At 46.1% G+C, this 27,810-nt stretch overlaps 1 protein-coding gene across 9 annotated transcripts in view; it reads left to right on the top strand.

The window, feature by feature from the left end:
* Window positions 1-27,810, top strand: part of LOC139264424 (sodium bicarbonate cotransporter 3-like) — a 250,666-nt gene that overhangs the window by 39,556 nt on the left and 183,300 nt on the right. The window contains exon 1 of one of the 9 annotated variants that reach the window (XM_070880863.1): window positions 13,600-13,716. The exons of the other annotated variants lie outside the window; for them this stretch is intronic. Within the exon in view, the coding sequence (XP_070736964.1) occupies window positions 13,675-13,716 (42 nt within the window). The 5' untranslated portion in view covers window positions 13,600-13,674. Of the gene's footprint in view, window positions 1-13,599; window positions 13,717-27,810 lie in introns of those variants that run through there. 9 annotated transcript variants of the gene reach the window in all.

The following is a 27,810-nucleotide window of genomic DNA, read 5'->3' on the forward strand; positions in this document are numbered from 1 at the left end:
GCAGGGGTGTGGTTGCTAGTGCTGTTGGGGAGGGTTTAAATTAGCTTGTCGGGGGATGGGAACCTGAAAATAGATTCAGTAGGGAAGGGAGTAAAGCTGGAATTAGAAAGCAAAAATCAAGAAAGTGAGTTTGAAGGAGAGAGGAAACGAGCAGGAAACAAGGGTTTTAAAAAAAAAAACAAATTTAAAGGCACTTTGTCTAAATGCACGTAACATTTGTAACAAAATAGATGAGTTGATGGCACAAATTGAGACAAATGGGTATGATTTAATAGCCATTAGAGACGTGGTTGCAAGGTGACCAGGACTGGGAATTAAATATTCAGGGATACTTGACAATCTGAAAGGAAAAGGAGGTGGGGTAGCTCTATTGATAAAGGATAGAATCACTGCAATAGTAAAAAACCGATATTGGCTCAAATGATAAGGGTGTTGAAACAGTTTGGGTGGAGATAAGGGGGAAAAGTCACTGGTAGGCATAGTCTATAGGCCCCCTAACAGTAGCAACTCTGTTGGTCGGAGCATAAACCAGAAAATAGCGGGGGCTTGTAAAAAGGGAACATAGAAATGTAGAGACATAGAAAATAAGTGCAGGAGTAGGTCATTTGGCCCTTTGAGCCTGCACCACCATTCAATAAGATCATGGCTGATCATTCCCTCAGTACCCCATTCCTACTTTCTCTCCATACCCCTTGATCCCCTTAGCCGTAAGGGCCATATCTAACTCCCTCTTTAATATATCCAATGAACTGGCATCAACAACTCTCTGCGGTAGGGAATTCCACAGGTTAACAATTTTCTGAGTGAAGAAGTTTCTCCTCATCTCCGTCCTAAATGGCTTACCCCTTATCCTTAGACCATGTCCCCTGGTTCTGGACTTCCCCAACATCGGGAACATTCTTCCTTCATCTAACCTGTCCAGTCCCATCAGAATTTTATATGTTTCTGAGATCCCCTCTCATCCTTCTAAACTCCAGTGAATACAGGCCCAGTCGATCCAGTCTCTCCTCATATGTCAGTCCTACCATCCTGGGAATCAGTCTGGTGAACCTTCGCTGCACTCCCTCAATAGCAAGAACGTCCTTCCTCAGATTCGGAGACCAAAAGTGAACACAATATTCCAGGTGAGGCCTCACTAAGGTCCTGTACAGCTGCAATAAGATTTCCCTGCTCCTATACTCAAATCCCCTATGAAGGCCAACATACCATTTGCCGCCTGCTGTACCTGCATGCCAACTTTCAACGACTGATGAACCATGATACCCAGGTCTCGTTGCACCTCCCCTTTTCCTAATCTTCCGCCATTCAGATAATCTGCCTTTGTGTTTTTGCCACCAAAGTGGATAACCTCACATTTATCCACATTATACTGCATCTGCCATGCGTTTGCCCACTCACCTAACCTGTCCAAGTCACCCTGCAGCCTCTTAGAGTCCTCCTCACAGCTCACACCGCCACCCAGCTTAGTGTCATCTGCAAACTTGTAGATATTACACTCAATTCCTTCATCTAAATCATTAATGTATATTGTAAATAGCTGGGGTCCCAGCACTGAGCCCTGCCACTATTCACTTCCTGCCATTCTGAAAAGGACTTGTTTATCCCGACTTTCTGCTTCCTGTCTGCCAACCAGTTCTCTATCCACGTCAGTACATTACCCCCGATATCATGTGTTATAATTTTGCACACCAATCTCTTGTGTGGGACATTGTCAAAAGCCTTTTGAAAGTCCAAATACACCACATCCACTGCATCTTCCTTGTCCACTCTACTAGTTACATCCTCAAACAATTCCAGAAGATTTGTCAAGCATGATTTCCCTTTCATAAATCCATGTTGACTTGGACCGATCCTGTCACTGCTTTCCAAATGCACTGTTATTTCATCTTTAATAATTGATTCCAACATTTTCCCCAATACTGATATCGGGCTAACCGGTCTATAATTACCCGTTTTCTCTCTCCCTCCTTTCTTAAAAAGTGGGGTTACATTAGCTACCCTCCAGTCCATAGGAATTGATCCAGAGCCGATAGACTGTTGGAAAATGATCACCAATGCATCCACTATTTCTAGGGCCACTTCCGTAAGTACTCTGGGATGCAGACTATTAGGCCCTGGGGATTTATCGGCCTAACACAATTTCCCACCAATAAGGATTTCCTTCAGTTCCTCCTTCTCACTCAACCCTCGGTCCCCTAGTATTTCCTGAAGATTATTTGTGTCTTCCTTCGTGAAGACAGAACCAAAGTATTTGTTTAACTGGTCTGTCATTTCTTTGCTCCCCATTATAAATTCATCTGAATCTGACTGCAAGGGACCTATGTTTGTCTTCACTAATTTTTTTCTCTTCACATATCTATAGAAGCTTTTGCAGTCAGTTTTTATGTTCCCAGCAAGCTTCCTCTCATACTCTATTTTCCTCCTCCTAATTAAACCCTTTGCCAATTTATATGCCTCTTCCTTGGATTTAACACTATCCCTAATTTCCCTTGTTAGCCACGGTTGAGCCACCTTCCTCGCTTTATTTTTACTCCAGACAGGGATGTACAATTGTTGAAGTTCATCCATGTGATCTTTAAATGTTTGCCATTGCCTATCCATCATCAACCCTTTAAGTATCACTCGCCAGTCTATTCTAGCCAATTCACGTCTCATACCATCAAAGTTACCTTTCATTAAGTTCAGGACCCTAGTCTCTGAATTAATTGTGTCACTCTCCATCTTAATAAAGAATCCTACCATATTATGGTCACACTTCCCCAAGGGGCCTCGCACAACAAGATTGCTAATTAATCCTTTCTCATTACACATCACCCAGTCGAGGATGGCCAGCCCTCTAGCTGGTTCCTCGACATATTGGTCTAGAAAACCATCCGAAATACACTCGAGAAAATTCTCCTTCACCGCATTGCAACCAGTTTGGTTAGCCCAATCAATATGTAAATTAAAGTCACCCATGATAACTGCTGTATGTTTATTGCACGCATCCCTAATTTCTTGTTTGATGCTGTCCCCAACCTCACTACTACTGTTTGATGGTCTGTACACAACTCCCACTAACATTTTCTGCCCTTTGGTATTCCGTAGCTCCACTCATACCGATTCCACATCATCCAGGCTAATGTCCTTCCTTGCTATTGTGTTAATTTCCTCTTTAACCAGCAACGCCACCCCACCTCCTTTTCCTTTCTGTCTATCCTTCCTGAATGTTGAATACCTCTGGATGTTGAGTTCCCAGCCTTGGTCACCTTGGAGCCATGTCTCCGTGGTGCCAATTACATCATATCCGTTAACAACTATCTGGACAGTTAATTCGTCCACCTTATTACAAATACTCCTCGTATTGAGGCACAGAGCCTTCAGGCTTGTCTTTTTAACACACTTTGCCCCTTTAGAATTTTGCTGTAATGTAACCCTTTTTGCTTTTTGTCTTGGGTTTCTCTGCCCTCCACTTTTACTTTTCTTCTTTCTATCTTTTGCTTCTGCCCCCATTCTACTTCCCTCTGTCTCCCTGCATAGATTCCCACCCCCCTGCCATATTAGTTTAACCCTGCCCCAACAGCACTAGCAAACCCTGCCCCAACAGCACTAGCAAACATTCCCCCTAGGACATTGATTCCGGTCCTGCTCAGGTGCAGACCATCCGGTTTGTACTGATCCCATCTTCCTCCAGAACCGGTTCCAATGTCTCAGGAATTTGAATCCCTCTCTTCTGCACACTCCTCAAACGACGTATTCATCTGAGCTATCCTGCGATTCCTACTCTGACGAGCACGTTGCACTGGTAACAATCCTGAGATTACTACTTTTGATGTTCTATTTTTTAATTTCGCTCCTAGCTCCCTAAATTTGTCTTGTAGGACCTCATCCTTTTTTTTAAACCTTTATCATTGGTACCTATATGTACCACGGCAACTGGCTGTTCACCCTCCTCCTTCAAAATGTCCTGCAGCCGCTCCGAGACAACCTTGACCCTTGCACCAGGGAGGCAACATACCAACCTGGAGTCTCGATTGCGACCGCAGAAACGTCGATCTATTCCCCTTACAATAGAATCCCCTACCACTATAGCTCTCCCACTCTTTTTCCTGCCCTCCTGTGCAGCAGAGCCACCCACGGTGCCATGAACTTGGCTGCTGCTGCTCTCCCCTGATGAGTCATCCCCCTCAACAGTACCCAAAGCGGTGTATCTATTTTGCAGGGGGATGACCGCAGGGAACCCCTGCACTACCTTCCTTTCACTGCTCTTCCTGTTGGTCACCCATCCCCTGTCTGGATGTGTACACTTTACCTGCGGTGTGGCCAACTCACTAAACATGCTATTCACGACATCCTCAGCATCGCGGATGCTCCAGAGTAAATCCACCCGCAGCTCCAGTGCCGCAATGCAGTCTCAGGTGCTGCAGTCGGATACACTTCCTGCACATGTAGCTGTCAGGGACACTGGAAGCGTCCCTGACTTCCCACATAGCACAGGAGGAGCATGACACGTGTCCGAGCTCTCCTGCCATGACTTAACCCTTAGATTAACTTAATTTGGCAACACAACAACAATGCTAAAGGTTACCTACTGATAAAGAAAAAGAAGAACTACTCACCAATCACTTGCCTCCTTGGCTGTGATGTCACCCTTCGAATTTCTTTTTTTGCTTTCTCTACCTGCACCGACCGGTAGGCCTCCCCATGCTGCCGCTCCGCCGCCTCGATGTCCCGCTGACTCCCGACGACTGTTGGGCCTTTTGTAGGCCTACCTCCACGAACTCCTGCTGGCTCCCGACGACTGTTGGGCCTTTTGTAGGCCTACCTCCACGAACTCCTGCTGGCTCCCGACGACTGTTGGGCCTTTTGTTGGCCTCCCCATGCTGCTGCTTCGCCTTCTCGATGACCCGCAATAATCTTGGGTGATTTTAACTTCCATATTGATTGGACAAATCAAATTAGTCAGGGTAGCCTGGAGGAAGAGTTCATAGGGACGGGATACTTGAGCAGTATGTAACGGAACCAACCGGGGGCAGACGATCTTAGATCTGGTCCTGTGTAATGAGACAGGATTAATAAACAATCTCCTAGTAAAGGATTCCCTCAATGAGTGATCATAGCATGATTGAATTTCAAATTCAGATGGAGGGTGCGAAAGTTGGCTCTCTAACCAGCGTACTAAGCTTAAATAAAGGAGACTATGAAGGTATGAAGGCTGAGTTGGGTAAAGTGGACTGGGAAAATAGATTAAAGTGTAGGACGGTTGATGAACAGTGGTGTACATTTAAGGAGATATTTCACAACTCAAGAAAAATATATTCCAGTGAGGAGGAAAGGGTGTAAGAGAATAGATAGCCATCCGTGGCTAACTAAAGAAATAAAGGACGGTATCCAATTAAAAACAAGGGCATACAAAGTGGCCAAAACTAGTGAGAGGACAGAAGACTGGGAAGCTTTTAAAAGCCAGCAAAGAACGACTTAAAAAAATGATTAAGAAAGGAAAGATAGACTGAAAGTAAACTAGCACAAAATATAAAAACAGATAGCAAGAGTTTTTATAGATGTATAAAAAGGAAAAGAGTGGCTAAAGTAAATGTTGGTCTCTTCGAGGATGAGACCGGAGAATTAGTAATGGGGAACATGGAGATGGCAGAAACTCTGAACAAATATTTTTTATCAGTCTTTACGATAGAGGACACTAACAATATTCCAACAGTGGATAGCCGAGGGGCTATAGCGGGGGTGGGGGAGGCTGGCGGGGGAGAAAGTTAACACAATCACAATCACTAAGGAAGTGGTACTCAGTAAGATAATGGGACTAAAGACAGATAAATCCCCTGGACCTGATGGCTTGCATCCTTAGGTCTTAAGAGAAGTAGCAGCAGGGATTGTGGATGCATTGGTTGTAATTTACCAAAATTTCCTGGATTCTGGGGATGTCCCAGCAGATTGGAAAACTGCAAATGTAACACCCCTATTTTAAAAAAAAAAGGAGGCAGACAAAAAGCGGGAAACTATAGACCAGTTAGCCTAACATCTGTGGTTGGGAAAATGTTGGAGTCCATTATTAAAGAAGCAGTAGCAGGACATTTGGAAGAGCAAAATTCAGTCAGGCAGAGTCAGCATGGATTTATGAAGGGGAAGTCATGTTTGACAAATTTTGTGGAGTTCTTTGAGGATGTAACAAACAGGGTGGATAAAGGGGAACCAGTGGATGTGGTGTATTTGGACTTCCAGAAGGCATTTGACAAGGTGCCACACAAAAGGTTACCGCACAAGATAAAAGTTCACAGGGTTGGGGGTAATATGTTAGCATGGATAGAGGATTGGCTAACTAACAGTGAACAGAGAGTCGGGATAAATGGTTCATTCTCGGGTTGGCAATCAGTAACCAGTAGGGTGCCGCAGCGATCAGTGCTGGGACCCCAATTATTTACAATCTGTATTAACAACTTGGAAGAAGGGACTGAGTGTAACGCAGCCAAGTTTGCTGACAATACAAAGATGGGAGGAAAAGCAATGTGTGAGGAGGGCACACACAATTTTCAAAAGGACATAGACAGGCTAAGTGAGTGGGCAAAAATTTGGCAGATGGAGTTTAATGTTGGAAAGTGTGAGGTCATGCACTTTGGCAGAAAAAAATCAAAGAGCAGGTTATTATTTAAATGGAGAAAGATTGCAAAGTGCCGCAGTACAGCGGGACCTGGGGGTACTTTTGTATGAAACACAAAAGGATAGTATGCAGGTACAGCAAGTGATCAGGAAGGCCAATGGTATATTGGCCTTTATTGCAAAGGAGATGGAGTATAAAAGCAGGGAAGTCTTGCTATATATATATATATATATATAAGGTATTGGTGAGGCCACACCTGGAATACTGCATGCAGTTTTGGTTTCCATATTTACGAAAGGATATATTCCTTTGGAGGCAGTTCAGAGAAGGTTCACTAGGTTGATTCTGGGGTTGAGGGTGCTGACTTATGAGGAAAGGTTGAGTAGGTTGGGCCTCTACTCATTGGAATTCAGAAGAATGAGGTGTGATCTTATCGAAACGTATAAGATTATGAGGAGGCTTGATGGTGGATGCAGAGAGGATGTTTCCACTGATGGGAGAGACTAGAACTAGAGGGCATGATCTTAGAATAAGGGGCCACCCATTTAAAACAGAGGTGAGGAGGAATTTCTTCTTTGAGGGTTGTGCATCTATGGAATTTGCTGCCTCCGAGAGTTGTGAAAGCTGGGACATTGAATAAATTTAAGACAAATAGACAGTTTCTTAAACGATAAGGGGTTATGGGGAGCGAGCGGGGAAGTGGAGCTGAGTCCATGATCAGATCAGCCATGATCTTATTGAATTGCGGAGCAGGCTACTGGTTTACAGAGAAAGAGAAAATCCATGGAGGGATTGAGACAAAAGGTTGAGAATTTTAAGTTTATGGGGTTGAGCGACCAATAGCCAACATAAGTCAACAAGGATGGGTGTAATTGTCAAGCAGGACTTGAAGGATAGAATACACATCAGAATTTTGGATCTGTTGAAGCTTATGGACAACGAGGCGCCAGCCAGGAGAACAATGGAATATTCGCGTCAGGAGCTGAAAAAGACATGGATGAAGGTTTTAGCAGCAGATGGACTGAAGCAGGCAATGTTATGGAGGTACAGGTAGGGAGGGGTATGGAGTCAATGGTGAGGGTACAGAGTTTGTGGCAGGTCTGCCAATGTTTAGCTCGAGGAAACTACAACTCATCCAAGGTGATGTTTCGCAAGCAGATTGACAGCAGAGAGACAGTGGATTGTTCAAGATAGGTGGTGAATGGGTAGATCTAGCAGTTTACATGTGGAAGCTGATCCCATCTCTGAAGATGTTGTTAACAAATGACAGCATGTCAGAGAAAGGCAAGGGCCAAGGATGGATAAATTAGTATTTGAGCGAGTCATCTTTATCAGACATTCATGCACAGTATAAATATGTTGCAAAAGTGCCTTAGCCTATACCAGGAATTAATGCTTTCATTACTTATGAATAGGTCCCTGCAGGAATCTTAATTGGATACATGTGTAACGGGAGTAGGCTATGGCCTACTCCTGTTCCTATTTCTTATGTTCTTATGTCCAGCCAGTATGAGGCTGGGTTCCTTCTTGGCACCAAGCTCCCTTAAGAACCACAACAAAATTACTCCATTTCTGCTTCAGCAGAAAGTAACTAATGTGCGTCTCTCAGTGCATTACAAAACATTACACATGTATCCAGTTAAGATTCCTGCAGGGACCTATTCATAAGTAATGAAAGCATTATTTCCTGGTATAGGCTAAGGCACTTTTACAACATATTTATACTGTGCATGAATGTCTGATAAAGATGACTTGCTCAAATACTAATTTATCCATCCTCGGCCCTTGCCTTTCTCTGACATGCTGTCATTGTTAACAACATCTTCAGAGATGGGATCAGCTTCCACATGTAAACTGCTAGATCTACCCATTCACCACCTATCTCGAACAATCCACTGTCTCTCTGCTGTCAATCTGCTTGCGAAACATCACCTTGGATGAGTTGTAGTTTCCTCGAGCTAAGCATTGGCAGACCTGCCACAAACTCTGTACCCTCACCATTGACTCCATACCCCTCCCTACCTGTACCTCCATAACATTGCCTGCTTCAGTCCATCTGCTGCTAAAACCTTCATCCATGTCTTTTTCAGCTCCTGACGCGAATATTCCATTGTTCTCCTGGCTGGCGCCTCGTTGTCCATAAGCTTCAACAGATCCAAAATTCTGATGTGTATTCTATCCTTCAAGTCCTGCTTGACAATTACACCCATCCTTGTTGACTTATGTTGGCTATTGGTCGCTCAACCCCATAAACTTAAAATTCTCAACCTTTTGTCTCAATCCCTCCATGGATTTTCTCTTTCTCTGTAAACTTCTCCCGTTATAAACCCCTTCTCACTCCTAAACAATTCCTCTGAAATTCAGCCTCTTGTGCATTCACCCACTCCCCTTGTCTCACCATTGGTGACCATGCCTTGAACCGCCTATACCCCATGCTGTGGAATTCCTTCCATAAATCTCTGCCTCTCCACTTCCCTCTTTTCTCCTTTTAAGATACAAGAACATAAGAATTAGGAACAGGAATAGGCCATATGGCCCCTCGAGCCTGCTTCTCTATTCAATAAGATCATGGCTGATCTTTGACCTCAACTCCACCTTCCTGCCTGATCTTCATATCCCTTGATTCACCATGAGTTCAAAAATCTAACTATCTCAGCCTTGAATATACTCAATTACTCAGCATCCACAGCCCTTTGGGGTAGAGAATTCCGAAGAATCACAACCCTCTGAGTGAAGAAATTACTGCTCCTCAGTCTCAAAAGGCCGACCCCTTATCCTGAGACTGTCCCCTAGTTCGAGACTCTCCAGCCAGGGGAAACAACCTCTCGGCATCTACCCTGTCAATCCTCCTCAGAATCTTGTGTTTCAATGAGATCACCTCTCATTCTTCTAAACTCGAGTATAGGCCCAATCTACTCGATCTCTCCTTGTAGGACAACCACATACTCTGCATTTAAATCTGTTTCCTCATTGTTTAATTTCAGATCAGTTTATTTAATGTTTACCCCCAATACATTCACCACCTCAAGCATATTCAGCATTTAATTCCAAGCTCCCAGTTTAGTCTGTATTTAAGCCCCAGAAATGTATTCTGTTTTACCCCAAAGTATTCAGCATTTAGACCGTAGTGTTCACCTTCGTGTCTAATGGCTGTAGCACTATTGTCTGAGTTGGAAGATTGCGGGTTCAAGTTCCACTGGATTTCACCATATAATACAGGCTATTTCTATGCAACAGAGTGCACATTGTCAGAGGTGCTATCTATTGGAGGAGACATTAAATTGAGGCCGCTTTTGCCCGCTCAAGTGGATATAAAAGTTCCCATTGGCACTATTTGAAGAGCAGGATTTCCATCATCCTGACCCAACATGTCTACCTTAACCAGTGCTACCTTGCTGTGAGAAAATCGGTTGCCAAGTTTACAACTCTCACCACACTTCAAGAGTAATCTGTTGATTCTTACGTATTTTGAGGCATTCTAAAGATGTGATGAGGCACTATATTTGTTATGTATGGAGAGAGTCAGACTGAACACTGTGAGCTCAAAGTAAAGTGTGACCATCGTCTTTTATTGCAGGTCTCCAGAGTGTCTCTCCAGCCTGTGAGGCTTCCTAAAATACATGTGCTCCCAAGGGATTATGGGATCCCTTGGGACTCCAGGGGATGAGCCCTCTGGTGGCTGTACAGAGTAAATACAGGTTTTGATCTGCCGGGCAGTGACTGGTGATTGCTCACTCTCAAATGCTTCCATAACCATGGCTAAATCTGCGGGCTGCGCCATTTCCACCCGTGTGTTGGGCAATGGCAGCCTACTGAGAGCATTGGCGTGGTTTTCTGTGCCTGGCCTGTGGCGGATGGCGTAGTTGTATGCGGACAACGTGAGTGCCCATCTCTGGATGCGGGCCAATGCGTTGGTATTTATCCCTTTACTCTCGGAAAACAGGGATATCAGTGGCTTTTGGTCAGTTTCCAATTCGAATTTTAGCCCAAACAGGTATTGATGTATTTTCTTTACCCCATAGACACATGCAAATGCTTCTTTCGCAATCATGCTGTAGGCGTGCTCAGCCTGAGACAGACTCCTGGATGCATAAGCAACCGGTTGTAGTTTCCCGAAATCATTAGCTTGTTGCAATACACACCCGTGCCATATGACGATGCATCACATGCTAGTACCAGACGCTTACATGGATCATACAACGCAAGTAATTTGTTTGAGCAGAACAATTTTCTCACTGTTACAAAGGCATTTTCTTTGCTTTGGCCCCAAACCCATTCGTCCCCTTTACACAGTAAGACATGCAGTGGTTCTAACAGTGTGCTGAGACCTGGTAAGAAGTTACCAAAGTAGTTCAGGAGTCCTAGAAATGACCGCAGCTCCGTCACATTCTGTGGCCTCGGTGCGTTCCCGATTGCCTCCGTCTTCGCGTTGGAGGGCATAATGCCGTCTGCCGCAATCCTCCTTCCCAAGAACTCCACTTCAGGAGCCAGGAAAACGCACTTCGAGCGTTTTAACCTGAGCCCTACGTGGTTGAGTCAACTAAGAACCTCCAGGTTCTGCAAAAGCTCGCCTGCACACTCGGAGGTGTCCCATTGTTCCACAGCCCTTGCAAACGTACCCTTTGAATCGGCATGAATGGAAACGATGATCACCCCCGCAGCGCCAACAATGTGTTAATGGCCTTGCATTCATCACCCTTGATGGTGGACTCTGAGACATCTGCAGACGTGGAGCTGCAGGGTATGTGTGACCTGCCCTGTACGTTACGATTGGAAAACAATATCACTTTGTTCACAGTACTTGTAGCAGCACTTGTGTGCTGAGAGATTTGCTTCATATTGTCACTGGTGGCAATGAACGCCTGGGCTATCGCTATGGCCTTACTCAAGGTTGGGGTCTCTACAGTCAAAAGTTTGCGGTATGGTTTCATGGCCAATGCCAAGTACGAAAAGCTCTCTGAGCATGTGCTCCAAATATTCTTCAAATTCGCAATGTTCTGCAAGGCGTCTTAGCTCGGCGACATAACTCGCCACTTCCTGGCCTTCAGACCTTTTTGTAGGTGTAGAACCGGTACCTCGCCATCAGAACGCTTTCCTTCGGGTTCAAATGCTCTCTGACCAGTGTGCACAAATTGTCGTATTATTTCTCCGTGAGTTTTGCTGGAGTGAGCAGATTCTTCATGAAGCCATACATTGGTGCCCCACAGAGGGTGAGGAGGATCGCTCTTCGTTTGGCAGCGCTCTCTTCCCCCATCTAGCTCGTTGGCTACGAAGTATTGGTCGAGTCGCTCCACAAAAGTTTCCCAATCATCTCCCTCTGAGAATTTCTCCAGGATGCCCACTGTTCCCTGCATCTTTGGGATCGCTATCTGTATCTCGTCACCATTTGTTATGTATGGAGAAGAAGTCAGACTGAACACTGAGCTCAAAAGTAAAGTGTGACTGTAGTCTTTTATTGCAGGTCTCCAGAGTGCCTCTGCAACCTGTGAGGCCTCCTTAAATACCTGTGCTCCCAAGGGATTATGGGATCCCTTGGGACTCCAGGGGATGAGCCCTCTGGAGGCTGTACAGTGTACATACAAGTTTATGTATATAACATTGACTGCACCTCAAAAGTACTTAATTGCCTGTAAAGCATTTTGAGATGTTTTGAGGTCATGCAAGGTGCTATATAAATGCAAATCTTTATATAAATGCAATGTACTTAAAGTTCACCTCTGACCATGGCTTTGCTCATTCCTCCTAATGTGCTCAATTTTGGCCAGGAGTTGCTCTTTTTTTATATAGTAACTTTATTTTTCTGGTGTATCTTAAAAATCCCTATTTTGCACATTCAATTAGCGCCAGTGTAAGTGAGTTAGTTACGTTTTTTTAGTTTAGTTTTTCTCAGAAGGGGGCATAATCGGCCACCTACGCCAGTTTTGGCCATTTAGGCCACGTTGGCCAGCTAATAGTTACTCCAAATCTACTTAGGCCAGTGTATGTGGCCACTTCAGAAAACCTTTGCGGAGAGTTAAGAAATCAGCGCAGGTAGGTATATCGGAGGCCATTCAGCCTGGAATAGGGGCAGGAAGGGAAGTGGAGAGGACCTGCACTTAAAGCACCAAGACTTTCAAAGCACAAAAAGTAATAAGCATTCAAGAACAAATAAAAAATAGAACTAAGTCCTACCTTCATCTGAAAACCTAGCCCAGGAAGGCAGCGGGCCTGCCGGTGCGGGAGGCCACTCGGCCTGGGATAGGTGTGTGCCGACCGGGAGACCACTCTGCTAGGGATCGGATCCGGACGACTGGGAGACCACTTGGCCAGGGATAGGGGCGGGAACTGCCGACATCGGCCGCACACAGGCTGCAGGAAGCAAACTCACCGGACAGCAAAACTCAAGCAGCAACGATTCCTTTTAAAAATGGCCGATTGCCAAATTTCGGCGCTACTGCGCATGCGTGGACATCGCAACCCAACTCCAATGCACATGTGCAGACGTCCCAGCACTGTTTTCAGCGCAGGACGATGGCTCCGCCCCGACTCGACTGGCCATGCTGAGGAGAGGCTGGACAGCGACCAAAGTGGGGAGCGATTTTTTTTTTTCTTTTTTTTTTTTCCCCAGCGCACTTATGAACGGAGAAAAGCGGCGCATCTCTAGCAAGTGCGCCGAAAAAAGGGGCGGGCCAAAATTGAGCCCAATATCTCTTTTTAGCTTGGCATCCATTTTCATTTGTGCTTCTGAAGGATTTTATGATGTATTGTTGTGGACGTAATATAATGAAGCAGATAATTTTAATTGATAGATATTTATTAGGCCTACTTTGTATCATATCGCATGGTTTTTATCAGAATTTGGCAATTCATACAGGCACCATTCACAAAGCTCTGATACATTTATCACGGTGTATTCTGTGAAGTTGTATTAAGTTTGACAGAAAAAAATGTGACTGGTATTTCAGATTTAGTTGTGCAATATAAACCCTTGTCCTTCATCATAACCTTTATGTACTGGTTGGGAGAGCAGTTCGCACGGTTGCTTGCATCTATTTCTGATCAAGACAGCATTCACTTGGCCACTGTGAAGAAATCTTAAGAAGATGCAGTCCACGCATTATTTCTTGCGGGTGCCAAAGAACCAAGTACTGTATTATTTTCATATACTAAATGCTTTATAAAATTTTATAATATCCATACTATGAGAAAATTTAATTTGTAATCTGCCAGTCCTTTCTTTTGACAACTGTTGATGTATCTTTTTGCAGAAACCTAGCCTATTTCAGTAGGTCAAATTTTAGTACATGGTAGTTAGTAGTTGTTCAAGCTTATTAAAAATTATAAATGGACTTAAAATTTTTTTTTTTAAATTCTACTAATATAATTGACACACAATTGAAAGGTTATTTAAGATTTTGCCTGCCATAAATATTGCAGAATATATAAAATTAAAATAACTTCAAATAGGTAGTATTTTGTATGAAAATCTGTACGAATAACTTTTAAAATAAATCATAGTTCCTGAAAAGAGGTGAGACTAACTAAGTTGGCAGACATTTTCTCTAAATGTTTTCACTGACATTGGTATAATGTGCTATAATGTTGCTGTAACCTTAGTTGTCAAATCATTTGTATACTTAACTTTGGTTATATATGCCGATGATGTGATATCCTTCCCTGCATAGCTGAATTTACTTTTTAAGAACAATTTTGTCTTCTCAAACTATATGAAGTGTTGTTGGAATAATAGTTATTTAAGTTTTCAAATTAAATAGTAAACTACCCTGATTGTGTGGAAATTCTTTGTGAATTTCTGTGGGAACTTTCATGAAATCATTATCGTACATTTGTAACCACTTTATGGCCCCAAGTTTCCACACGCTACAAACGGCGCCGGAAAAAAACCGCGCGATTCTGGAGCGCCCTGCAGCTCCATGGCAGCTTGGTGCGGCGCCCAGGGTGGCGGAGCCTACCACTCGTGCCGATTTTGTAAGTGGGAGGGGGCGGGTACCATTTAAATTAGTTTTTTTTCCTGCCGGCAACCCTGCGCGTGCGTGTTGAAGCGTTCGCGCACGCGCAGTGTGAAGGAAACATTGGCACTTGGCCATTTTTGTAGTTCTTTGCAGCTGTTTAATTTTTGAACATTTTTTAATAAAAGCACATTGCCCTTCCATGATCAGCACTGAGGCTTCTTGCAGCAGTGAGAAGGCTGCAGGAAGCCTCAAAGTTGAGGCAGCCGTTTCCCGACGGCCTCTTTCTCTCTTTTCCCCCCCTGCTGTCGGGCATGGCTGCTCAACTTGTGAGGCTTCCTGCAGCCTTCTCACTCCCTCCCTCCCCCCCCGCCCGCCGTCTGGAACGGCTTCCTCCCCCCCCCCCCTGCTGCGGTCGGTAAGTCGGGCCCGCACTCCCTCCCTCCCCCCCGCCCGCCGTCTGGAACGGCTGCCTCAACTTATGAGGCTTCCTGCAGCATTCTCCCTGGCTGAAGCACTTTCACACAGGGAGGAAGATGGTTTATTTAATCTTTTCTTTGCTTATAAATTTTTATTCAGGTTGGATTTATTTGTATAATGTTTGTATAAGTATAAATAAGGATTTATTGTATAATTTAATGACTTCCCTTCCCTTTCCTCCCCCCCCCCCCCCCCCCCCGCCCACCTCGTTCTGGACGCCTAATTTGTAACCTGCGCCTGATTTTTTTTAATGTGTAGACAAGGTTTTTTCAGTTCTACAAAAATCTTCACTTGCTCCATTCTAAGTTAGTTTGGAGTACGTTTTCACTGTGGAAACTTTGAAATCAGGCATCAGTGGCCTTTTGAAGAAAAAAATTCTGTTCCAAAGTGAAACTGTTCTAACTGACTAGAACTGCAGAAAAAAAAATGTGGAGAATTGCGATTTCTAAGATAGTCCGTTCTCCACCAGTTGCTCCTAAAAAATCAGGTGCAAATCAGGTGGAAACTTGGGGCCAAAAGGTTTAGACAGATCAGTCATAGAGATGGGATTTTTCAAAAATGTCAATTTGAACTGAAGTGTTGGTTGAAAAATCAGAGTTGAACATAGAAAATTAATTGTCTGAGTTCTATTGTCTGGTATGCTGTAATGATGTCTGGACCAATTTTAATTTAAATTTAAATTTGAAAATCTTCATGAAAAAGCAACTGATTGCATCTGTATAATTCAATCTTAGATGTAGATATTCATGAATTTTAAAGGAAGCTTGCTTTTGTAAGAAAATATTAAAATGTGCTATTTTCTGCCAGACACACCATTCCATACTGAGTTACATAAATAAGGTGAAGCTGTCCCTAAGACTTGAATTTTAAGGGTAGAAGTAAAGATTACTGCCGAGGCTAGAACGGAATGGTTGGCCGAAAGTCTGAACCCATGAATGTTCACAGGTGTAGAATCAAGCTGGGCCAAAGAGGGAAGGGTGAGGAAGAAACTGCCAATTCAACTATGCTTTTTTTGTGTGTCACCTGCCCACGCGCTCTCGCCCGTGTCATAGAAACATAGAAAATAGGTGCAGGAGTAGGCCATTCGGCCCTTCGAGCCTGCAACGCCATTCAATGAATTCATGGCTGAACATGCAACTACCGTACCCCATTCCTGCATTCTTGCCATACCCCTTGATCCCCTGAGCAGTAAGGACTACATCTAACTCCTTTTTGAATATATTTAGTGAATTGACCTCAACAACTTTCTGTAGTAGAGAATTCCACAGGTTCACCACTCTCTGGGTGAAGAAGTTCTCCTCATCTCTGTCCTAAATGGCTTACCCCTTATCCTTGGACTGTGAACCCTGGTTCTGGACTTCCCCAACATTAAGAACATTCTTCCTACATCTAACCTGTCTAAACCCGTCAGAATTTTAAACGTTTCTATGAGATCCCCTCTCATTCTTCTGAACTCCAGTGAATACAAGCCAAGTTGATCCAATCTTTCTTGATAGGTCAGTCCTGCCATCCCGGGAATCAGTCTGGTGAATCTTTGCTGCACTCCCTCAGTAGCAAGAATGTCCTTCCTCAAGTTAGGAGACCAAAACTGTACACAATACTCCAGGTGTGGCCTCACCAAGGCCCTGTACAACTGTAGTAACACCTCCCTGCCCCTGTACTCAAATCCCCTTGCTATGAAGGACAACATGCCATTTGCTTTCTTAACTGCCTGCTGTACCTGCATGCCAACCTTCAATGACTGATGTACCATGACACCCAGGTCTCGATGCACCTCCCCTTTTCCTAATCTGTCATCATTCAGATAAAAGTCTGTCTCTCTGTTTTTACCACCAAAGTGTATATCCTCACATTTATACACATTATACTTCATCTGCCATGCATTTTCCCACTCGCCTAACCTGTCCAAGTCACTCTGCAGCCTCATAGCATCCTCCTCGCAGCTCACACTGCCACCCAACTTGGTGTCATCCGCAAACTTGGAGATACCACATTTAATCCCCTCCTCTAAATCATTAATGTACAATGTAAACAGCTGGGGCCCCAGCACAGAACCTTGCGGTACCCCACTAGTCACTGCCTGCCATTCTGAAAAGTACCCTTTTACTCCTACTCTTTGCTTCCTGTCTGCCAACCAGTTCTCAATCCGCATCAGCACACTAACCCCAATCCCATGTGCTTTAACTTTGCACATTAATCTATTGTGTGGGACCTTGTCGAAAGCTTTCTGAAAGTCCAAATACACCACATCAACTGGTTCTCCCTTGTCCACTCCACTGGAAACATCCTCAAAAAATTCCAGAAGATTTGTCAAGCATGATTTCCCTTTCACAAATCCATGCTGACTTGGACCTATCATGTCACCATTTTCCAAATGCGCTGCTATGACATCCTTAATAATTGATTCCATCATTTTACCCACTACCGATGTCAGGCTGACCGGTCCATAATTCCCTGTTTTCTCTCCCTCCTTTTTTTAAAAAGTGGGGTTACATTGGCTACCCTCCACTCCATAGGAACTGATCCAGAGTCAATGGAATGTTGGAAAATGACTGTCAATGCATCCACTATTTCCAAGGCCACCTCCTTAAGTACTCTGGGATGCATACCATCAGGCCTTGGGGATTTATCGGCCTTCAATCCCATCAATTTCCCCAACACAATTTCCCGACTAATAAGGATTTCCCTCCGTTCCTCCTTACAAGACCCTCTGACCCCTTTTATATCCGGAAGGTTGTTTGTGTCCTCCTTAGTGAATGCCGAACCAAAGTACTTGTTCAATTCATTGGTCTGCCATTTCTTTGTTCCCCGTTATGACTTCCCCTGATTCTGACTGCAAGGGACCTACGTTTACTAACCTTTTTCTCTTTACATATCTATAGAAACTTTTGCAATCCGTCTTAATGTTCCCTGCAAGCTTCTTCTCGTACTCCATTTTCCCTGCCCTAATCAAGCCCTTTGTCCTCCTCTGCTGAGTTCTAAATTTCTCCTAGTCCCCAGGTTCGCTGCTATTTCTGGCCAATTTGTGTGCCACTTTATTGGCTTTAATACTGTCCCTGATTTCGCTTGATAGCCACAGTTGAACCACCTTCCCTTTTTTTATTTTTACACCAGACAGGGATGTACAATTGTTGTAGTTCATCCATGCGGTCTCTAAATGTCTGCCATTGCCCATCCACAGTCAACCCCTTCAGTATCATTCGCCAATCTATCCTAGCTAATTCACGCCTCATACCTTCAAAGTTAGCCGCCTTTAAGTTCTGGACCATGGTCTCTGAATTAACTGTTTCATTCTCCATCCTAATGTAGAATTCCACCATATTATGGTCACTCTTCCCCAAGGGGCCTCGCACAACGAGATTGCTAATTAATCCCCTCTCATTACACAACACCCAGTCTAAGATGGCCTCCCTCCGAATTGCTTCCTCGACATATTGGTCTAGAAAACCATCCCTTATGCACTCCAGGAAATTCTCCTCCACCATATTGCTTCCAGTTTGGTTAGCCCAATCTACATCCATATTAAAGTCACCCATGATAACTGCTGCACTTTTATTGCATGCACCCCTAATTTCCTGTTTGTTGCTCTCCCCAACATCACTACTACTGTTTGGAGGTCTGTACACAACTCCCACTAACGTTTTTTGCCTTTTGGTGTTCTGCAGCTCAACCCATACCGATTGCACATCATCCTAGCCAATGTCCTTCCTAACTGTTGCATTAATCTCCTCCTTAACACGCAATGCTACCCCACCTCCTTTTCCTTTTATTCTATCCTTCCTGAATGTTGAATACCCTTGGATGTTGAGTTCCCAGCCCTGATCATCATGGAGCCACGTCTCTGTCACCCGCCCGCCCGCGCGCGCTCTCCGGTCCGCGCCGCCCGCCCGCGCGCGCTCTCCGGTCCGCGCCGCCCGCCCGCGCGCGCTCTCCGGTCCGCGCCGCCCGCCCGCGCGCGCTCTCCGGTCCGCGCCGCCCGCCCGCGCGCGCTCTCCGGTCCGCGCCGCCCGCCCGCGCGCGCTCTCCGGTCCGCGCCGCCCGCCCGCGCGCGCTCTCCGGTCCGCGCCGCCCGCCCGCGCGCGCTCTCCGGTCCGCGCCGCCCGCCCGCGCGCGCTCTCCGGTCCGCGCCGCCCGCCCGCGCGCGCTCTCCGGTCCGCGCCGCCCGCCCGCGCGCGCTCTCCGGTCCGCGCCGCCCGCCCGCGCGCGCTCTCCGGTCCGCGCCGCCCGCCCGCGCGCGCTCTCCGGTCCGCGCCGCCCGCCCGCGCGCGCTCTCCGGTCCGCGCCGCCCGCCCGCGCGCGCTCTCCGGTCCGCGCCGCCCGCCCGCGCGCGCTCTCCGGTCCGCGCCGCCCGCCCGCGCGCGCTCTCCGGTCCGCGCCGCCCGCCCGCGCGCGCTCTCCGGTCCGCGCCGCCCGCCCGCGCGCGCTCTCCGGTCCGCGCCGCCCGCCCGCGCGCGCTCTCCGGTCCGCGCCGCCCGCCCGCGCGCGCTCTCCGGTCCGCGCCGCCCGCCCGCGCGCGCTCTCCGGTCCGCGCCGCCCGCCCGCGCGCGCTCTCCGGTCCGCGCCGCCCGCCCGCGCGCGCTCTCCGGTCCGCGCCGCCCGCCCGCGCGCGCTCTCCGGTCCGCGCCGCCCGCCCGCGCGCGCTCTCCGGTCCGCGCCGCCCGCCCGCGCGCGCTCTCCGGTCCGCGCCGCCCGCCCGCGCGCGCTCTCCGGTCCGCGCCGCCCGCCCGCGCGCGCTCTCCGGTCCGCGCCGCCCGCCCGCGCGCGCTCTCCGGTCCGCGCCGCCCGCCCGCGCGCGCTCTCCGGTCCGCGCCGCCCGCCCGCGCGCGCTCTCCGGTCCGCGCCGCCCGCCCGCGCGCGCTCTCCGGTCCGCGCCGCCCGCCCGCGCGCGCTCTCCGGTCCGCGCCGCCCGCCCGCGCGCGCTCTCCGGTCCGCGCCGCCCGCCCGCGCGCGCTCTCCGGTCCGCGCCGCCCGCCCGCGCGCGCTCTCCGGTCCGCGCCGCCCGCCCGCGCGCGCTCTCCGGTCCGCGCCGCCCGCCCGCGCGCGCTCTCCGGTCCGCGCCGCCCGCCCGCGCGCGCTCTCCGCAAAACCTACCTCTTTGACCAAGCTTTTAGTCACCTGCCCTAATCTCCTTGCGTTGCTCTGTGTCTGTTTGTTTGATGACGCACCTGTGAAGCATTTTGTGACATTGTACTACGTTAAAGATGCTATATAAACACAAGTTGTCGTGATGAAGTACATTTTGGGACCAGGTTGAGTCTGCACTGGAATACTCTGCTTTTTATTTAGTAGTATGGAGTCTGTAAGTTAGCAGTCTGGGTCTGTTGGTATGTGCACCAATTAAAATTCCAGGGTTAGGCTGAATAAATGAAAATTCTGTACAAAAAAGATGCTTATTGAAAATTATGTGTGAAGACAATTTAAACCGTCCTAGATATATGGGAACGTGACTAAATAAATAGTTTAGAATCTTCAACTAAGATGTATAAAAAGAAGGCAGGAACTGAAAGATGAAACTCAGTGGACTACAAAGAGAGCTGACCATACATTGGCGAGAATTACCAAACCACCAAAGCAGTGGACAGGATGGAATTTTTACTGAATTAAGTTGCTTTGACAGTTAAGGTCAAAGTATTTTTGGTTTCCCTGAAGGAGAGTTTAAAAAAAACACCCGCGTACACATCATTGAAGAAATATCCAAATATAGATGCAAAGAAAAATTGGCAGTGATTAGAGATCAGCACATATTGGCTTCAAAGTTGAAGGACTTTTAGGGTCATAAGCTTCTGGAATGAAGTTTTTAAAACGTTCAAGATACGGAAGTGATCTTGCGTGCTACAAGGGCCAAGGCAGAAGTGCGTTATAAGGATAGAAAAGATCTTGTGCTAATTAGTTGGTAGACCACCTTTTGTGATGCACATGAAAGCAACTGGGTGAAGATGTATTTGAGTGACTGGAATTACTCAAACTAAGCTGCACCCTGTCTTTGAGGCATTGTCTGCATGTAAGTAGTATTGTGCGCACGTGATAAAGCAGTTCCCAATGATTCATCTATCCCTATTAATAAAATAATTCCATGGTTGAATGAATGCTGGATATGGAAGATGTCTTCGCCTAAAGAGGCACAAATGTCAATGCAGGCCATCCGAGATTGTGCACACCAGGGGACGAGGCTGAAGGAACAGAATCCATTGCTGGAGAAAACTGCAGGCAATGCAAGCCTCATTGAAGCCAAAATATACTTTTATTTTGAATCTACCTATTTAAATTTGACTGGGTACCTCCGAATAAATTTGACTGGGTTCCTCCAATCTGAGGTATATGTGCACAAATCGTTGAAGGTGGTAGGGCAGTTTGAGAAATCAATTAGAAAAGATGGGATCCTGGGCTTCATTAATAGAGGTATAGAGTACAAAAGTGTGGAAATTATGATGAACCTGTATAAAACACTGGTTTGGCCTCATCTGGAGTATTATGTCCAATTCTGGCACTGTACTTTAGGAAGGATGTGAAGGCCTTCGAGAGGGTGCAGAAAAGATTTAAGAGAATGATTCCAGGAGTGAGGGACTTCAGTTGCGTGGATAGACTGGAGAAGCTGGGGTTGTTCTCCCTAGAGCAGAGAAGATTTGATAGAGGTGCTCAAAATCATGAGGGGTCTGGACTGAGTAGATAGAGAGAAACTGTTCCCATTGGCAGAAGGGTTGAGAGCCAGAGCTCACAGATTTAAGGTGATTGGCAAAAGAACCAAAGGCGACATAAAGAACAATTTTTTACACAGTGAGTGGTTAAAATCTGGAATGTACTGCCTGAAAGGGGGTGAAGGCAGACTAAATCTTATCTTTAAAAAGGGAGTTGGATAAGTAACTGAAAGAAATTTGCAGGGCTACGGGGAAAGGACGGAGCGAGGGAGTGGGACTAGCTTAAGGTGCTTTTGAAGAGAAGCGGCGTGGGCTCAACGGGCCGAATGGCTGCCTTTCATGCTGTAACCATTCTATTATTGTGACAGTTTGGTTGAGTTAAACTCTCTCCGATAAATGGAAGTGGATGTGAAAGCTTTCCCTAGTTGGGTGACGCTGCACCTACTTCAATTCCCAGTATAAAGAGGAAGTGGAGTGTCAGACAGTCATAACTTTTTGCTGCTGCTTCAACTCCAGCTGTTAAAACCAAATTGTACTACCTGTATAAATATTTGATATTTGTAACATCACCTGACACTGCCCCTGCCTCAGCTCATCTGCTGAAACCCTCATCTATGCCTTTGTTACCTCTAGACTTAAGAACATAAGAAGCAGGAGTAGGCCATCTGGCCCCTCGAGCCTGCTCTGCCATCTCAGCACCACTTCCATGCTCGCTCCTCAAAACTCTTTACTCCTTTATCGCTCAAAAATCCGCTTTAAATATATTCAATAACCCAGCCACCACAGCTCTCTGGTGCAGAGAATTCCACAGATTTACAACCCTCTGAGAAGAACTTCCTCCTCATCTCAGTTTTAGATGGGCAGCCCCTTATTCTGAGACTATGTCCCCTAGTTTTAGTTTCTCCTATGAGTGGAAATATCCTCTCTGCATCCACCTTGTCTAGCCCCCTCATTATCTTATGTTTCGATAAGATCATCTCTCATTCTTCTGAATGCCAATGAGTATAGGCACAACCTACTCAACCTATCCTCATAAGTCAACCCCCCCATCTCCGGAATCAACCTAGTGAACCTTCTCTGAACTGCCTCCAATGCAAATATATCCTTAAATACAGAGACCAAAACTGTACGCAGTACTCCAGGTGTGGCCTCACCAATATCCTGTACAGTTATAGCAGGACTTCTCTACTTTTATACTCTATCCCCCTTGCAATAAAGGCCAACATTCAATTTGTCTTCCTGATTACTTGCTGTACCCGCATACTCACATTTTGTGTTTCATGCACTATTCCAATGCTATCCTGCTGGCCTCTCATCTTCCACCCTATATAAACTTGGACTCATCCAAAACTATGCTACCTGTAGATTAGCAAGTACCAACTCTCGTTCATTCATCACCTCTGTGCTTACTGAGCTACACTGGCTCCTGGTCCAACAGTTCCCCAATTTTAAAATCCTTTTTGTTTTCAAATCCTTCCATGGCCTCGCCCCTCCCTACCTTTGTAACCTCCTCCAATCTCCTTCGAGATCTCTACGCTGCTCCAATTTTGCCATCTTGCGCATCCTCGATTTTAATCGCTCCACTTTTGGCAGCCGTGCCTTCAGCTGCCGAGGCCCTAAGCTCTGGAACTTCCTCCCTAAACCTCTCTGCCTTTCTATCTCTCTCTCTCTCTCTCCTCCTTTTAAAATGCTCCTTACAATCTACCTCTTTGACCAAGCTTTTGCTCATCTGAATTTTACCTTCTGTGGTTGTCAAAAATATTTATTGATAATGCCCTTGTTAAGTGCTTGGGATGTTTGACTTCGTTAAAGACACTATATAAATATAAGTTATAAATAGGACAGGGCTATAAGCAAGTTTTGATATTGTGATGGGTAGGGCACGATAACTTAATCTGTAATGAGAGACTACCATTCCAAATGGAGAGCATCTTTGACATTAAAATGCATATAGATAATTGCAATGGGAATTGACCAATGCATGATGAGTCAAAACAAATTTCATGTGGAAAATTCTATTTTGGGCTGTACTTTATTGCATGTTCAATCAAGGTTTTGCAATCCATCAAGCATCTGTCCTTAAGTGGATATAGGATATGGGGCTCAATTTTGCCCAAGCCTGTTTTCTGGCATATTGCCAGAGTTATGCTGGGTTTTTAGGGCCAGAAATGCGTCATAAATATTTGTCTAAACTTTCCCCGATCTGTAAATGGAATTCGGAGCCGCGCAGCATGTCCAGTCGCCTTGAGGGAGATGGGGGGGCGGGGGGCGGGGAGGCAGAAAAACGAAGCCGGGCCTTCTGCGCATGCACGGGGAAAAAAACATTAGTTTTTGACGTCGCTCGAATGGACGCGCATGCTCAGTACAGCTCGGATTTGGCAATGTCGGTGGGGCTGAGGTAAGGGTGTGAGCCGAGCTTGTTGTGCGGGAGTCAGAGGTTTTATTGTGAAGGTATGAAGATGGTGCTGTGCAAGGGCGCCTGGGAAGGGTGATTTGTGGTGGTATATTAAGTCTGCCAATGGGGTTGCATCAGTATCCGTGGCCGGGAAGGAGGGTGTGTTTTCGGTGCTGTTTTTAAACTTGTGTCAATAGGGCTGAGGGTAAGGTGTGGGTTGAGGTTGTTGAGTGGTGTGGTGTGGGGGGGGGGGGGGGGGGGAAGGTGGGGAGGGGAAGGGAAGATCAGAGTTTTTTTTATGGTGGCATCCAGATGAATGCCTTGCAAGGGCGTTCGGTGGAGGGGAGGTGGGGGGGGGGGGGGGTGGTGATTTTGTCGTGGGGAGTGAGGGATTGCACCAGTGTCTGTAGCCGGGAAGAAGGGTGTATTTCCGGTGGTGTTTTTAAACTTATGTCGACAGGGCGGAGGGTAAGGTGTGGGTTGATATTGGGCCGAGGTGAGGGGTGGCATGAAACTGGTTCAGTGCAAGGGCCGTGATTTGTGGTGGCGATGGAGGGAGGGAGTCAGTCAGGCCAGCATCTGGTGTAGTATTTTGGGTATAACTTGGCGAGGCAGCGTCGGAACTGGTCCCGGTAAACGGCGTCTACACCGGCCTGGGGAGCGGAACAGGATGCCGCTGACGGCGTGCGGCTGCCTCTTTGCCCGGCAGAGGTACAGCCATCAGCTGGAGACTGCTTGCCCTCCCGGTCCGCTCCCCACCCCTAGCCCAGGCCGAAGGGCTTGCCGATCTGCTCCCCCGCCAACCCTGGCCCCAAGTGCCCTCCCGATCCTCTCCCCACCCCTAGCCCAGGCCGAAGGGCTTGCCGATCTGCTCCCCCGCCAACCCTGGCCCCAAGTGCCCTCCCGATCCGCTCCCCACCCCTAGCCCAGGCCGAAGGGCTTGCCGATCCGCTCCCCTGCCGACCCTGGCCCCAAGTGCCCTCCCGGTCCGCTCCCCGCCCCTAGCCCAGGCTGAATGGCCTCCTCAGATTTCCTTACCTGTGCCGATTTCTTTAACTCTCCAAGGTTTTTCTGGAGAGGCCACATACGCAGGCCTAAACAGAACTGGAGTAACTCTCAGCTGGCCAAACTTCCCTCAATAGCCAGAATTGGCGCAGGTGGCTGGTTCCGCCTCCTTTGGCTGAAAAAAAACATACCTAAAAAAAAAAAATCGTATCTAACTGAGCTACACTGGTGCAAATTGATTGGGGAAACTGTGGATTTTTAACTTGGGCCAAAAAAAGCAGCCTGCTCCAAAAAAAAACATGCGCAGAATTGAGCCCCGATGAGGGTAGATTAGCTTAGTAATAATGGTACTGAACTAACAACCCATAGGTTAAATTCAATTCTTACCATGGCAAGTTTTGAAATTAAATTAAACAAATCTGATAATTTTTGGGCTGGCACCATGAAAGATTGATGTTTCGTAAGGGAAAATCCCAACTGGCTCGCTAATGTCCACTAGACAAGGGACCTTCTATCACTATGTAGTCTGGCCTAAATGTTGGCTCTTGATTCTAGGTTGCCAATAATGTAAACAAATGGAGATATATATTTTTTGGGGCGAACACTGCAGTAAATCATAGAGAGCAATATATTTCAGTTTGAAATTAGATTATTTTGCCTCTGAAGCATTTTGGGACATCTTATCAAAGATCACTACGGAATGCTAAAATTGTACTCTGAATGCTTTGTAGTTAATGATTTTGAATGTTGGAATTTCTTTAGAGTGAGAATGTTTATTATCCAATGAGTTCTCTCTCTTGACTAATGGGAAAGAGATTACTTTCATCAGTAATGTCAATCCATATCTACATTATGTGTCAATATTTTAGGACATTATTTTTTCAATGTTTGGTCGCTACAGATATTTTCAATGTCTTGAATTATGTTATGTATAATATTCTCACCAAGCTGTGTATACAACTATAAAGTTTTCATTTAGAGATAAACCTCCCCGCCCCCCGCCCCCCCCCCCCCCCCGCATGGTTTTTTTCCCCCTTGTATCCCGAAGGAATTAACAGCTGTCTGTTACATTTATTTGAGAGTCTGGACAGTTTGTTGGCAAACGACTTAATCTTTGAAAACCTCACAGCTGAGCCCAATCCTGTTTTCACCTGATGTCTGCACAGTCTTTCCAGCAATCAGGAATGGGAACCTTGGCTGATTTTTTTTTTAGATATATGTTTGCCCAGAGCAGCGGGGTGGGATGATAGAATTGCCCCAACTGTTCTGATTCAAATCAGATAAATCAGCAGAGTAGGATTGAATTTGAGGGCATCAAAGGAGTGATAGGACTGTAATCATTTCATACTTTTAATGTTTAGAAGTTGATTGGATAGATTTGCTATTTAGCTGCTGTAAATTCATGTTAATTGTCATGTGTAAATGAGTAATTCAATCTACACAATTCATGGTTCATTCTATGATGAGAGCATATTACTTTACAATGTTGCCCAATTAATATAAACTGTTGATGTAAACATGCAATAGAAAAAGGGCTTTTTAAAAATTAAATTTTGAAGGGAGTAAATTTTAGTAATTTGGGATGTGCCTATATCTTGATTTGTAAAAAAATGTAGCTAATAACTGCTTTGTCCCACAGAAATCATGTTTCTCATTCAGATTAATATGCAACTTTTGTTACGGCAGTAAAGCTCATTCTTGAATCCAGTTTATCAGTAGTATAGAGCAGTTTATTATCTCCAGAGGCAGCTGAATTCTATGATGCCGCCCTCTTTTTAGGGGAAAAAAATCTTACATTGGAATGTTTTGATTTCAAGTTCATATCCGTCCTGATATTTTTGTAGACTGTGGATTGATGTGCTAAACGTGAATTTTTTATTATTGAGTACTCTGTCCATGAGCTTGCCAATTTTTCTTTTTGATTTTGGAATAAGTGTGTAGATTATATTTCTAGCTTGTTTGAAGGAATATAGCTGCAAAACAAAACAATTTTTAATGTTGACTACCCTTGAATTCGCACTAAATAAAGCAGGTATCCAAGTTTTTTTGGATTTGTTGGCTCTGCCTTGAAGCTTTGGCCATAGTTTTTAAATCTGGGCACATCCAATCCGGCTAATTACTGACCCATCAGTCTACTCACAATCGTCAGCAAAATGATGGAAGCTGTCGTCGACAGTGCTATCAAGCTGCACTTACTCATCGATACTCAATTTGGGTTCCACCAGGACCACTGGACTCCAGACTTCATTACAGCCTTGGTCCAAACATGGACAAAAGAGCTGAATTCCAGAGTGAGGTCAAAGTGACTGCTCTTGACATCAATGCACGATATGACAGAGTGTGGTACCAAGGAGCTCCAGTTAAATTGAAGTCAATAGGAATCGAGTAAACTCTCCACTGGTTGGGGTCGTACCTAGCAAAAAGGAAGACGGTTGTGGTTGACTCTCCCCTGGCTGGAGAGTCTAGAACCATGGGGTATCGTCTCAGAATAAGAGGCTGGCCTTTCAAGACTGAGATGAGGAGGAATTTCTTCACTCAGAGGGTTGTGAATTTTTGGAATTATCTGTCCCAAAGTGCTGTGGATGCTCAGTGGATGATTATATTCAAGGCTGTGATAGATAGATTTTTGGATTCCAGAGGAATTAAGGGATATGGGGATAGAGCAGGAAAGTGGAGTTGAGGTCGAAGATCAGCCATGATCTTACTGAATGGCGGAGCAGGCTTGAGGGGATGTGTGGCCACTCCTGCTCCTAA

The sequence above is a fragment of the Pristiophorus japonicus genome, chromosome 5 (assembly GCF_044704955.1).
Source record: "Pristiophorus japonicus isolate sPriJap1 chromosome 5, sPriJap1.hap1, whole genome shotgun sequence".
NCBI classification, from domain to species: domain Eukaryota; kingdom Metazoa; phylum Chordata; class Chondrichthyes; family Pristiophoridae; genus Pristiophorus; species Pristiophorus japonicus.